Raw genomic sequence first — 13,793 nt, 5'->3', positions numbered from 1 at the left:
ATGGAAACTCATGTCCTCATTGTCATTGGCTTCCATGTATCTTTTTATTTCAGTCTTTATTTCTTCAGTAGTTGTGGAGTCATTCAGGAGCAGGTTATTCAGCTTCCATGTATTTGAGTATTTTTGAGGATTTCTCTTAAAATTAAACTCAAGTTTAATTCCATCATGGTCGGAGAAGGTGCTGGGTATGAATCTTTAAAGACTTGCTTTGTACCCTATGATGTGGTCAGTCTTCAAGAAGTTCCCGTGTGGGAGTGAGAAAAAAGTGTATCTCGTGGTTTTGGGATGGAAAGTTCTATAGATGTCTGTTAAGTCCATTTGATTTATGGTATCATTTAGATCCTTTATCTCTTTACCTATTTTTTTGTCTAGACGATCTATCCAGAGGGGATAGTGTGGTGTTGAGGTCTCCAACAATTAGTGTGTGGCAGTCTGTCTCCCCTTTTAGATCTAACATCTTTCCTTCACATATTTGGGTGCTCCTGTGTTAGGAGCATAGATGGTTATAAGCGTTATATCTTCTTGATCGATTGACCCTTTTATTACAATATAGTGCCCTTCTTTGTCTCTTCGAACAGTGTTTAAAGCCTATTTTGTCAGAAATTAATATTGCGACTCCAGACTTTTATTGTTTCCCATTTGCATGGAAAATCTTTTTCCAACCCTTCACTTTCAGTCTATGTATGATCTTTATCCATGAAGTGGTTTTCCTGTAGGCAACAGATAGAGGGTTTCTGTTTTTTAATCCATTTAGCCAGTCTGTGTCTCTTGAGCGAGGAATTTAATCCATTAACATTCAATGTTATTATCGATGTTACTGGACCTGTCCCAACATATAAGTTGGCCATTGTCTAGTTGCCATTTATTTCTTTGTTTCTGACTGTTACTTCTTTGGTTTTCCCAGAACAGTACTTTCTTCTGATAAACTTCACTATAGGTATGTTCATGCAGGGGAAAACATATTTATATAGAGACCAGGGTTACCCACAGTTTCAGGCACCCAATGGGGGGGTCTCAAAATATATCCCCTATGGATAAAGGGGAGACTACCATATTCAGTAATTTGCTGAGTTTTTAGTAAGTGTCTTCTATGTGCCAGGTACACAGTGGCAAACAAAAAAAGTTGTGGTCTCTGTGCTTATTGAGGAAAATGACAAGAAGCAAGTAAAAAAATAGATTTGTAGTTACAAATTTTAATAAACAGTGCTGTGTTAGAGACTAATAGTATGTATGTTTTTAGGGAAAAACAACTTTTGATATGAATGCCTATAAAAAGAAGTTGCATTTAAACTAAATCTGAAAAACATGAAGACTCAGTAATGCAACAATGAGGGGGAAGAGCTTTCATATAGCAGGACCTGATCTTCCAGGGGGAAAAGAAAGAGGATAAAAAAGGAACAAAGGAGGAAACCTTAGGTGTTTTGTTTCATTTGGAACTTTACAAAATAAGATGGAGCAACCAAGACCAAAGGATAGGGTATTTAAAAAGAAAGAAATCTAGACAGGTGCTCTGGTATGGGTACACAGGGAAGCATTTGAATGGTGATTGGGTAGGAAAAAGTTAGTAATGTCAAGGCCAAAAGATGTTAAGAAATGAGAAGAGGTCATGGCAGGCCACTGGTGATTTAAACTGTGATTTCATTAGAACTGAGAGGGGTAGAAGTTCCTTAGGAAAATAGTGAGGTGGTTGTTGAGATAACATACACAGAGGTTACAGACTATTCTTTTTCAGAGTTGGGTGGTGATGGGAAAAGGAAACAAAAGGTAGTAGTTAGGCTAGTACAGTTAGGAAAATGGTATGTTAAAAAGACCAGCAACATATGAGCAGTATATGAGCCAACGGGAAATAAGCAGTGGAGAGGAACAACTTGATGCTTTAGAAACAGTAATTGGGGGGCCAGCAGATGGAGTAGCAGTTACATCGCTGGACACTGGACTCCCACATGGACAACCATGATTTGAGTCACAGATCCAGTGGCTTGAAACTCATGCCAGGCACATATGCATGGATGCCCAAGGACCTGGGGGGAGAATAAAGGAGAAGAGATTGTTGCATGGCCATCTGGCATGAGGAGTGATTTCTCACTTTCCCTCTCACTGATCATGTGACATAAAGAAATAAAAAAGCAGTAATTGAAAATTTAGGACTTGTTACTGTTAAGATCAGGCCTTATGGTATTATGATTAATTTATAAAAAAAAATTTTTGACAGAGCTGTTATTTTAAAATGTCTTAATATTCTATAATATCACTTTTCTTAATCTATAATGTCACACATACAATACACTTGAATTGCATTATCTTTCTCAAGCCTTAACTGTAGGTCAACACCGATACTTATTTTGCCAGACATAAGAGGTCTTTGTTATATTGCCTAAAAACATGATCTGGGGACTAGCAGATTGCATAATGGTTATGTCGTTGTACTCCCACATAGTCAACAGTAGTTCGAATCCAGACCCAGTGGCTTGAAACTCATGCTAGGCATATGTGCGCACATGTCCAAGATCCTGAGAGAAGAATGGAAAAAAAGGAATTACAGTATGGCCATCCCCCATGGGGAGTGATTTCTCACTTTCTGTCTCTCTATCTCTCTCTGTTTCTCCAGTGATTACATGTGCCCTATAGCAAAAATCTCTCTTAAAATAAGTAAATAAACAGAAAATAAAAACATGATTTGCACAGGCAAGAATTTAATCATCTTTTTTTTTTTCACTTCGGACTTTGGTCTCTAGAATGACTGGCTGACTGCCATGTTATGATTGAGTCACATTAACCCTGTGGTTAGTATGTTCAAATTCCAACCCATTGCAAAAGAGATTAATTTATTTCCAACTTACACATACAAACAAAGGCTCATTCAATTTTTGTTGAAACCTTCTGCTTTCGTCTGTCATTAGGTGTTGTAATTATGAAGGAAACCAATAGTGAGAATGGAGAGAATATGCAGGGCCAACAAAGTGATGTGGTGGTTAAGGTGGCTGGATCCCACATGGCCAACTGCACAGTTCAAGTCTGGGACCCCAGTGGCTTGAGAAACATACTGGATGCGTGTGCCCAAAATCTTGAGAGGAAAATGGAGAAGGGCTTGAGGTGTGGCTATCCTCCCTGAGGGATGCTTTCTCTTTCTCTCTGTCTTCACTGAACACATGCACCGTACAGAAAATTTAGAAAATGAAAAGAAAAGAGGCGAATTGGATGGAAGGTTAGTGAGAGAGAGGATAACAAAATTGGTCAGATATTTAGAGAAACAAGCAAAGGGACTGTAAGAAAGAAAATGCAGGAGCAGAGAAAAGCTACAGATTAAGAATATTAGAGTGTTAAAGAATTAGGGTGAGAAATAAGGAAAAAATGCATAGGAGAGAAAGAAGAGAGAAGATAATATGTGCTGCTTGTTTTGCCTTTTCTCGGAGATAGGTTAGCTGCCGTCTGTAGTCTTCCTTTGATTTGTCCTCCCAGGAGCAGATTGTATTTGCTACAGAACTGCCAGAGCTTCACTGGCTCTATTCTCTGTCATGTGTATGGGAGGTTTCATTACGTATATTTGCAGGTTACCTTAATACTTTATAAGTATTTTCATACTGATTTTCTTATTTGGCTATCATAATAACCTATATGCAATATAGAGATAATATGATCTCTATTCAATGAGAAAGCAGAAAATGATGAATGAAGTATTTTAACCCAGTTCATATAGCAAATTGATGACTGATTTGGAGCTAAGGTGGTCTGATACCAACTCTGTGATCTTGGGTAGAATCTCTGAGCATCCATGTCTGTGTCAGGGAAATTGAGATAGTGATACTTAATAAGAGAGGATCTGAATTCTTGGTATTACTAAGTGGTATATTTTTAAACCATTTTTGATTGTTACTATTTGCATTTCAAAACTTTAAGAAAAACCTACTGACTGGGCTATGCCATTTCCCTTAATATATCCTTTTGTAGAAAGATTATTTTTAACAAAGCATTTATGGATTTTAGCAACTGATGACTTCATACTTGCGATTAAAATTATAATGTTAAAGTGTAACAGCATTCTGCTTTAAAATGCTCACTATAGAGACTGGCAGGGGGCATAGGGGTTAAAGAGGCTCCTGCATGACTGACTGCTTTGAGCCTCAGTCCTGATGGCTCGCTTTCTCACTTTATTTATTTTTTTTTTTCAAGAGGTTTTTGCTATAGGGCGCATGCGCTCGCCAGACAGACAGAGACAGAGAGACAGAAGGTGAGAAATCACTCCCCAGGAGGATGGCCACGCCACAAACCCTTCTCCTCCCTTCTCCTCTTGGGATCTTGGGCATGCACGCACACACGCCCAGCGTGAGTTTTAAGCCACCAGGCCCAGGACATGAACTGCGGTTGACTACATGGGAGTCCAGCGACATAGCCATTACACTAACTGCTGGTCCCATAAATAAAATAATTTTTTTAAATGCTCACTATTAGCATCCCTCCTTTGGTGATAATCAAACTGATTAACAGATCTCTGTCATTGGACTTGTCTTTCTGAGAGGTGGCTCTGTATTATACACAGTCTCCTTCTGGCACTTCCCTGTGATGTTTGAAGTGATGAGATGTATAATGGTTAGGTTTTGAATTAATATTTATAATGCTTTGGTGTGTGAGATGAGCCCAAGATCACTCTCAATTTCAACAATTTACTAGGACAACTCACAAGGCAGTATATCTCATACCCATGGCAATAATTCAATACAGTGAAATGGTATAAAGCAAAATCAGCAAAAGGAAAAGTCTTATGGGTTGAGTGTGTGGAAAGCCAGGAGCAGTTTCCAAGATTCTCCCAGTGAAGTCACACAGAGCTTGCTTAATTCCTTCAGCAACAACTTGTACCAATGAGTGTGAAATGTTGAGCACAAGAATGTAACTCGTTAGAGACTCAGTGCTCAGGATATCATTGGAGGTTGGTCACATAGGAACCCTCTGCCTATGAACCAAAAGTTGAGACTCCCAGAAGAAAAGCAGGTGTTCAGCCTACACCGTATTGTTTGCCCACAGTTTAGACACAGGAAGCCACTCTTACCAGTTTTAGAAATGGTGCTCACTGAAGAGAGAGAGAGAGAGAGAGAGAGAGCAAGAAAGCACTCTTCCCTCCCCCAGGGCTTAGTCATGCTGCAATCCCTTTTCCTCCATCTCTCCCTCCTTTTGGGACTGTGGTCACATGCCTATGGATGCCCCATATGTTTTATAGCCACTGGGCCTGGGATTCAAATTACAGTATTGACCATTTGGAATCCAACCACCTTAACCACCATGCATAGGCTAGCCCTACTTGACATTTTAAATAAGTATTCAACAAATGCTTGTTGAGTGCTTGTTATGTACAAAGTAATATGCTAGACAGAGACATAAAACCATGATCTTGATATACACTTTATTCTCAAAAAGCTTTGGTCTGGTGAGTGTGGTAGGTGGGAAAGGTAAGACCTCTTTCTTAATAACTGAAATTCAGGGTAAATGCTCTAGGAAAGCATATTAGTTTCCTATAGCTCTGTGACAAATTACCACACAATCGGTGGCTTAAAACAATAGACATTTATTCCCTCACAGTTTGGAAAGCCAGATGTCAAAAATCAGTATCATCAAGCTCAGATCAAGGTATCCACAGGGTGGCACACCCCAAGGAGCTCATAGGAAAGAATCTGCTCCTTGCCTCTTCCTTCTTTGTTGCCGTTGGCATCCATTGGCTTTGTGCCTCTTCACTTAACTCTCTGCCTCTGTAGCCACACTGCCTTCTTATCCTTTGTCTGTTATCCATGGAACTTCCCTTTGCCTCTCTATTATAAGGATAACTGTGATTGAATTTAGGACCTATTCAGATAATACACAAAAATCTCCACATCTTGAGATCTTTAAATTAATTGCATTTGCAAAACCTTTTTTCCAGATAAGGTAACACAGGTTCCAGGAATTAGGACCTGATATTTTTGAGTCATTATTCAGGATAATACAGAGAGCATTAGACAAATTGCTATAGGTTACAAAATATAAAGTGCACATATAAGAAGAATCATAAAATAATCTCAAAATAATAAATGAGTGGTTATTTACATGTGATGTTATTTGTTGTAAGATAATCATGAAAATTGGAAGCTACATTAGTTTCAACAACAGGGGATTATTTTTTTAAAAATCATAATTCTTTTTTTTTTTTTTTTGGAGAGGTTTTTCCTATAGTGCGTATGTGCTCGCCAGACAGACAGAGAGAGACAGAGAGACAGAAAGCGAGAAATCACCCCCCAGGGGGGATGGTCACGCCGCAATCCCTTCTCCTCCATTCTCCTCTCGGGATCTTGGGCATGCACGCACATGTGCCCGGCGTGAGTTTTAAGCCACCGGGTCCTGGATGCGAACCACAGTCGACTACATGGGAGTCCAGTGACATAACATTACGCTAACTGCTGGTCCCCAAAAATCATAATTCTGTGTGATGGCATTTTGGTTTTTATTGCCAGAGGGCTCATGCACTATCCAGAGAGAGAAAAAGAAAGAGGAGAAAGCACCACTCAGTGGGGTGTAGTCATGCTGCAATATCCTCTCCATTTCTTCATCTCTTTGGAATTTTGGACACACATACACATGTGCCCAGTGTGATTTTCAGGTTGCTTGAGCCAGAATTTGAACCATGGTCAGGCATGTGGGATCTAGTTTTCTTAAACACTAGGCAACAAGGTCGGCCTTTCATATGAAGACATTCTATACAATGGATACAAATTATCTTATAGAAAAACATTAGATATTGTTAAGAGATCAAAATCCTGTGACCAGCAAAGGCAGAGTGATTACATTGCTGGACTCCCATGTAGTCAACCGCAGTTTGAGTCCCAGACCCAGTGGCTTAAAACTCACACCAGGCGCCTGTGCGTGTGTACCTGAGATCATGAGAGGACAAGGGATTGTGGCATGGCCATTCCTCCCAGGGATGATTTCTTGCTTTCTGTTTATCTGTCTCTTTGTCTCTCTGGCAAGTACATGTGCCCTATAGCAAAAATTTCTCTCTCTTAAAAAGAGAGAGAGAGAGATCAAAATCTGTTTTTAAAAGAATTATTGTATATAACTTTATTTATTACTATTATTATTATTTAGTTTGATCAGACAGAGAGAGAGAGGGAGAGAAAGCAAGAAAAGAAGTCACCAGGTCCAGAACTTGAACCACAGTTGGCCATGTGGGAGTCCAGTGCCTTTAACCACCACGCCACCTGCTGGCCCCAGAGATCAAAATCTTTTGTGTGGTTCCAGTTTTATTAAAATACATATATATGTTTATATATGTATCCATAGAAAAAGATTGGAAAGATTTTTTTAAATGTTCATTCCAGGAAGTAAAATTAGCTTTTAATTATTTTTTTCCTTTGGAATTCTTCCTGTATTTTTTCATGTTTTAATATCAAATATATGTTTATATTTAGAAAAATATTCTATTCTCTTTCTTGAGCAAGTTTATCAGAGGAAGTGACATTTGAGGCATAGTCTATTAAATAAGTACACTTTTCAGGAACAGAGCTAAGGAAGGAACTAAGCTGTATAAGGGTGGGTAAGTACTGTACATCAGGATATATACTTTCAAGGATGGATTGAGCCTTGAAATGGCATGTGAGTTGAGTTTGAGGATTTTGAATGCTAGCTGGGTTTTGTTATGTTCTATAATAGCCGACTACCAGTTAATGAATTTTTCATCTTTTCTTTCAAATACAGTGACTTACAAGGAATAAAAACAAATGCCAGAAAGGATGGAAGTGACTGGATTCTCAATGGAAGCAAGGTGTGTAAAGAAAGGCATCTGTAGCTCTTCTCTCCAGAGTTGTCATGGATAGCATGTCTCAAATACTACTCATCATTAATTCTATTAGATCCAGGGAATCACATAAGAACTGAGTTTTAAGTTTCTTGAAACCATTATAAATGTACAACATTTACATTACATGATATCAGTGTTAGCCTCTTCTGTGTTCCATTTTTCAATACCTCCTTGCTAAGATGGCAAAGGCAATGGTAGCTTCCAAACAACATTTGTCAAACCATAGAGGGACAATGTGGCTCATATTGCCCAAATGTAATACAAACAATAATTAAAGTTTATGTTGATTAAGTATTTTTGGGGAAAAAGCTTTCTTATAAATATCAAGAAGAGTTTCAAAATATCAAGGTGAGAAAGATGTCAGTAGTAGAATCTAAGAGTCTTTAAGTCCTTCTCAGAATCAGTCAACCCACTGATAGAACTGGAGAACACTTCTAGTTAAGGTTACAGATAGTTCAGGAGTATATCATGAGTTGTTGGAAAAGTCATGACATATTTTTTTGTTATTCTTTGTGAAAATGCATCATGACTTTTCTGACAACACAATATATCCCTTAGAATACCATGTCATTGAGGGCAGATAATATTGTAATCTTTCTAAGATTCAATCAACCCACTGATAGGTTGACTCCACTTAATGGGAGAGTCTCCATGTAATAGGAGAGTCCCTCCAATTAAGGTTACTAATGGGCTCAGGAGTTAACATATCACTTAAAATCTTACATCACAGGGAGAAATGATATTAGTGTCTACCTAAAGCTATGTCTAGTATATGCTCAGTAAATATTTGTTATTGGTTGAGTGTTAAGGGAAGGAGAGATGTTCATCTTCTACACTGTTCTAAGGAAGTCTTCCTGAAACTATGTTCCAACATCTGTTGGAAAAGTAGTTTTTGTTTCTCATTAAAAATAAATTATTTCTAATTAGTTTTAAGCTAATGCCTTTGTATTTATAAAATCACCAGCTTGAATCTTGTAACACTGTCAAAACCCTAAAAAACACTCTCAATTTCTGTACTTGTGTTGTCAGAGACTGGTAACAGTATGTGGACTGACATCAGTCTGCAGACCACATTTTAAACAGTCTGGTTCTAAGAATATTCCATAATATAGTTTTTTGTTTGTTTGTTTGTTTTTGTTTTTTTGGGTTTTTTTGGAGAGATTTTCACTGTAGGGCGTGTGCGCTCGCCAGACAGACAGAGAGAGACACAGAGACAGAAAGCGAGAAATCACCCCCCAGGGGGGATGGTCACGCCGCAATCCCTTCTCCTCCATTCTCCTCTCGGGATCTTGGGCACGCACGCACACGCGCCCGGCGTGAGTTTTAAGCCACCGGGTCCGGGACACGAACCGCGGTCGACTACGTGGGAGTCCAGCGACATAGCCATTACGCTAACTGCTGGTTCCCCATAATATAGTTTTGTAAATATTATACATAAAAATATCTATACTGTGAAATAAATATGAAAAATGTGTACTTCTCATTATTTGATATATCGATGTGCATTTTGAATCTCTAAATTTGGATATGGTCTTCTTTACGCCCTGAGAAATTTTCAATTTTTAAAGTTTTTGTTTCCAGGGCAGGCAGGTAGTATGATGGTGAAGGTGCTTAATTCCCACATAATCAACCGCAGTTCGAGTCCTATAAACAGCAGTTTGCTTCTTCACTTTCTATTTTTCTCTCTCTCTGATAAAATTTTTAAAAAATAATAATAGATAAAATTAACTAAATAATTCTTTTTTAAAAAAAGGTTTTTATTTCAGGAACCAACAGATAGCATAATGGCTATGTCACTGGACTCCCACGTAGTCGACCACGGTTCGCGTCCCGGACCCGGTGGCTTAAAACTCACGCCGGGCACATGTGCGTGCATGCCCAAGATCCCGAGAGGAGAATGGAGAAGAAGCGATTGCGGCGTGACCATCCCCCCTGGGGGGTGATTTCTCGCTTTCTGTCTCTCTCTGTCTCTCTCTGTCTGTCTGGCGAGCACACGTGCCCTATAGCGAAAACCTCTCCAAAAAGAAAAAAAAAAAGGTTTTTATTTCTTCTGAGACAGAGTGAGCAAAAGAAAGAGGCACTCCAAATAGTTCCCTTATAACATGACCACCTCAGCCAGGATCATGAGCACGTATGCACACCTAGTATGTACAGGGAGACTTTAGGACACAAACACGGAACTGACCATATGACTTCAGCATCATAGAGCATTGTGTTACAATTATGCCAGTTCAGCTGACTGTTTATAGATTTTCTTGGGTCACTAATGTCTTTCGTATATACTATATGGTAATATTCTTGATTTAATCATCACACATTACATATATGCTTTGAAAAACCATATTGAATGCCATAAATATGTATGATAGATAAAGGTAAATAAGGACATTTTTCAAAAATTAGTCTATGGGACCAGCAGGTGGCATAATGACTACATCACTGAACTCCCAAGTAGTCGACTGCTGTTCTGGTCCCACGCTTGGTAACTTAAAACTCATGCTGAGGGTATGAGTATGTGTGCCCAAACTTCTGAGAGGAGACTAGAGGAGAAGGGATTACAGCGTATCTATCCCCCTGCGGGGTGATTTCTTGCTTTCTGTCTCCCTGGAGAGCACACACACCCTATAGCAAAAAGCTCTCTCTAAAAAAGGAAAAGAAATATTAGTCTAAGTTACTCATCTTAAGGATAATAATAAACATATTAACTGCAGGGTATGATTAATTAACTGTCTGTATACACAGAGTTTACTTTGAAAGAAGAGTAAGCTATTTGTTCAAAAGTGAAATAAGAACCACAGTCCATTATGATTCTAGCTTTCTAAGCAGGCCCAATCTAATCAGTCATGATCTTTGTGGGAACCATCCAGGAAAGATAATAATGATCCTGTTTCAAAAACAGTGTCTTCTAATAAGGAAAGCAAAAAATTGAAAGTAAGTAAAAGTGAAGGAATATGTACTTGCATATACTATACATATTTACATATAGTACATCTGAACTAATATACAACCACTAAAATAGTAACAACTTTTTTTGAGAGAGATTTTTCCTATAGAGCACGTGCACTTACCAGACAAACAGAGACAGAAAGCGAGAAATCAATCCCCAGGGGGATGGTCATGCCACAATTCCTTCTCCACCGTTTTCTCCAGATTTTCAGCACTCGCCCAGCATGAGTTTTAAGCCACCAGGTCTGGGACTCATACTGCAGTCAACTATGTGGGAGTCCAGCAACGTAACCATTACGCCATCTACTGGTCCCCAGTAACACCAAATTTTTAATGGTATAGGAAGATAATTATATATTAACATTAAGTCTAAAAAGAGTGCATAGAATGCAATATAGAACAATTTAAATTTGGTGTAATTCAACTTTATTCAATCTTTTTTTAAGAATAGTACATGTGTGTACAAGAGAAAGAAAAAGAAAGCAAGCACCTTCAACAGGGTCTCATCATTGCTGTGATCCCCATTCCCCAGCATTCTAGCTCCTCAGGATCCTGGGGGCCTGTGTATGCACCTGGAGTGTTTTTAGGCTGATCCAGGATCTAAACCTGAAGTTGGCCTTATGGCTTCCAACCTTGCATGGCACTTGCATTACTGTTGCACTACAGTGGCTGACTGAGTCCCCCTTTTTTAGGGTGTGAGATTCCATCAAACAGAGACAGCAAGCAAAAGGAGAAAGCATCCCCCTGTGGAATGATTGCTTTGCAATCCCTTCTCCTCCATCTCTCTCTTCTTTGGGGATTTTGGGCCCTCGCACACATGCACTCTGAGTATTTATCAAGCTGCAGGTCTGTGACTTGAACCACACAGTTGACCATGTAGGAACCAGCTTCCTTAACCACCAGGCCATGGAGCTGGACCTCAATTTTTTTTTTAATTCATAATAGAGAATGTGTACATGTAAGTGAAAGTGAGAATGAGAGACAGAGAGAAGAGCACCCTCTATGGGATCTGGTCATGTTGCAGTCACCTTCCTCCAGTCCTCCAGCCTGTTGGCTCTTCATGCCCAGCATGTCTCAGTTGCCATGTGGGAACTGACTTCTCTTAAGCAACATCATTACTGCTCAGCCACAGAGTCAGTTCCCTATTCAAATGTTTTGACTGTCGTAATTAAGAAAAAAAACTACAAAGTCCACTTACAATGAAGATTATTTTAAAACTTTACTAGAAAAGGGGATTGGGACCAGCAGTTGGTGTAATGGCTATGTTGCTGGACTCTCATGTAGTCAACCACGGTTTGAGTCCTGGACCCAGTGGCCTAAACTCACACCAGGGGCGTGTGCATGCATGTCCAAGATCCCTAGAGGAGAATGGAGGAGAAGGGATTGTGGCATGGCCATCCCCCATGGGGTGTGATTTCTCACTTTCTGTCTCTCTATGTCTTTCTGGTGAGTGCACACACCCTATAGAAAAGAAAAGGGGATTGATCAATGTGGAAACATTCACTTATTATAGAACTATTTTAGAACCTGTTCTAAAAAAGCGCTATAGTTGATAAAATTACTTCACATGTGGATATATGTTGATAGTTCCCATACTTTCATAAATGTGTATTAGAAATAAACAAGTAACTGGGAAAAAAAAGAAATATTTCAGAATCTATTCATTCTCTTATGTAATTACTTCCAAGGAGAACTCTACATGATTTTACTAAGTCAAGAACAGAATATTAAAGTAAATAAATTTTGCTCTATGCACTGCTTCTACATTCCTTTCCATTCTATTGCTGGTCTTTTATCTATAGTTAATACATTTCTGAGACCATGGATTTTAGAGCATACAGCTACTACCTTCTGGATGTTGTGTCATTCATGGACCACCCAGGCCCAGGCCCAGCATGGTGGCATGTGCAGTCAGTGTGCTGCTACCTGATGTTAGAGGCCATATATAAGTCTCCATGTTTGTGTGCCAAGACTTGAGCATGCCAGACATACCTACAGGCACTGGTTGGCTGCAAGACTTGGGAAAGGATCATGGCGTGAAGATCCTGTTGAGGATGCTGCCTCCATAAAGAGGAAGTAACAACTTTTTTTAAAGCACTCTTAACAATTTAACTATGTCAGCTATACAAATAGTCACTGTTATCTTAGGAAGGTAGGGAGACCTAAAAGGTTCTTTGAGCAAGTGGATGGTGTAATGGAGCAATACTGTTTGAAAAAAATTTTTTTTCCATGATTTATAGAAATTTTTTGAGGAATATATATTGCAAAATATATTTCTAAAAATTCCTGAAGTCTTCCTGTATGCCAAAAACTATTCTAAGCACAGATGATAGATGGTCATTTGAATATAACTGGATAAGTGCAAAGACATTGATAAATTCAGGATGGTAGGAGAGTTCTTAACCCAGCCTGGAGAATTTAGGGAGTTCTTTGGAAGATATGATGTCTGAACTTAGTCCAGGGTAGAATTCATCCTAACAGAATGAAAATGCCTATTAAATTGAGGAAACAAGATTTTTGAAGATCCATACATCAGGAAGACCAGGAGTGTGGTGGACAACGAGTAATTCAATAGAGCTGACTAGAAATGAAGGAGGTGGAATAAGAGATAGGGCAGAAGTGACCAACTGCTTATTTGTGAAGAATGATACATGCCCTGCTAAGGGGTTAGAATTTATCCAGAAGCCTATTAGTAGTTAACAGAGTTTTAAGTGTGAAAGTAATATGATAAAATTGTATTTTAGAAAGATCTCTTTGACATCATGATAAATGATGGAGTTGCAAAGAAATCAGTAAGAGAAACTAAAGCAAAAAAAAGAAAAAAAAATGACGAGGGCCTGAAAATAAGGTAAAGACAGTATAACTGAAAATAAATGAACAGATTTTTAAAAATCGGATGAAATAGGTTAGAAAAAATTAGATGCCATTGGATCTGAGAACTATTGCTTTCAGGGACTAAACTAATGAAGATTTTCTGCTGAGACTTCACCCTCCAGACCCCATTCATGAGTGGTAGCACCCCTTCCCC

The 13,793-nt window shown here is 38.8% G+C and overlaps 1 protein-coding gene across 1 annotated transcript in view; it reads left to right on the top strand.

Annotated features, from left to right (window-relative positions):
• The window catches only part of ACADL (acyl-CoA dehydrogenase long chain), a 65,151-nt gene that overhangs the window by 24,687 nt on the left and 26,671 nt on the right, over positions 1-13,793 (top strand). The window contains exon 5 of the mRNA XM_027770219.1: positions 7,717-7,783. Within this exon, the coding sequence (XP_027626020.1) occupies positions 7,717-7,783 (67 nt within the window). The remainder of the gene's footprint in view (positions 1-7,716; positions 7,784-13,793) is intronic.

The sequence above is a fragment of the Tupaia chinensis genome, unplaced genomic scaffold (assembly GCF_000334495.1).
Source record: "Tupaia chinensis unplaced genomic scaffold, TupChi_1.0 Scaffold000018_1, whole genome shotgun sequence".
In the NCBI taxonomy this organism is placed as follows: Eukaryota; Metazoa; Chordata; class Mammalia; order Scandentia; family Tupaiidae; genus Tupaia; species Tupaia belangeri.
The sequence above is the reverse complement of the archived record's forward strand: the minus strand, read 5'-3'. Positions and strand labels throughout refer to the sequence as shown.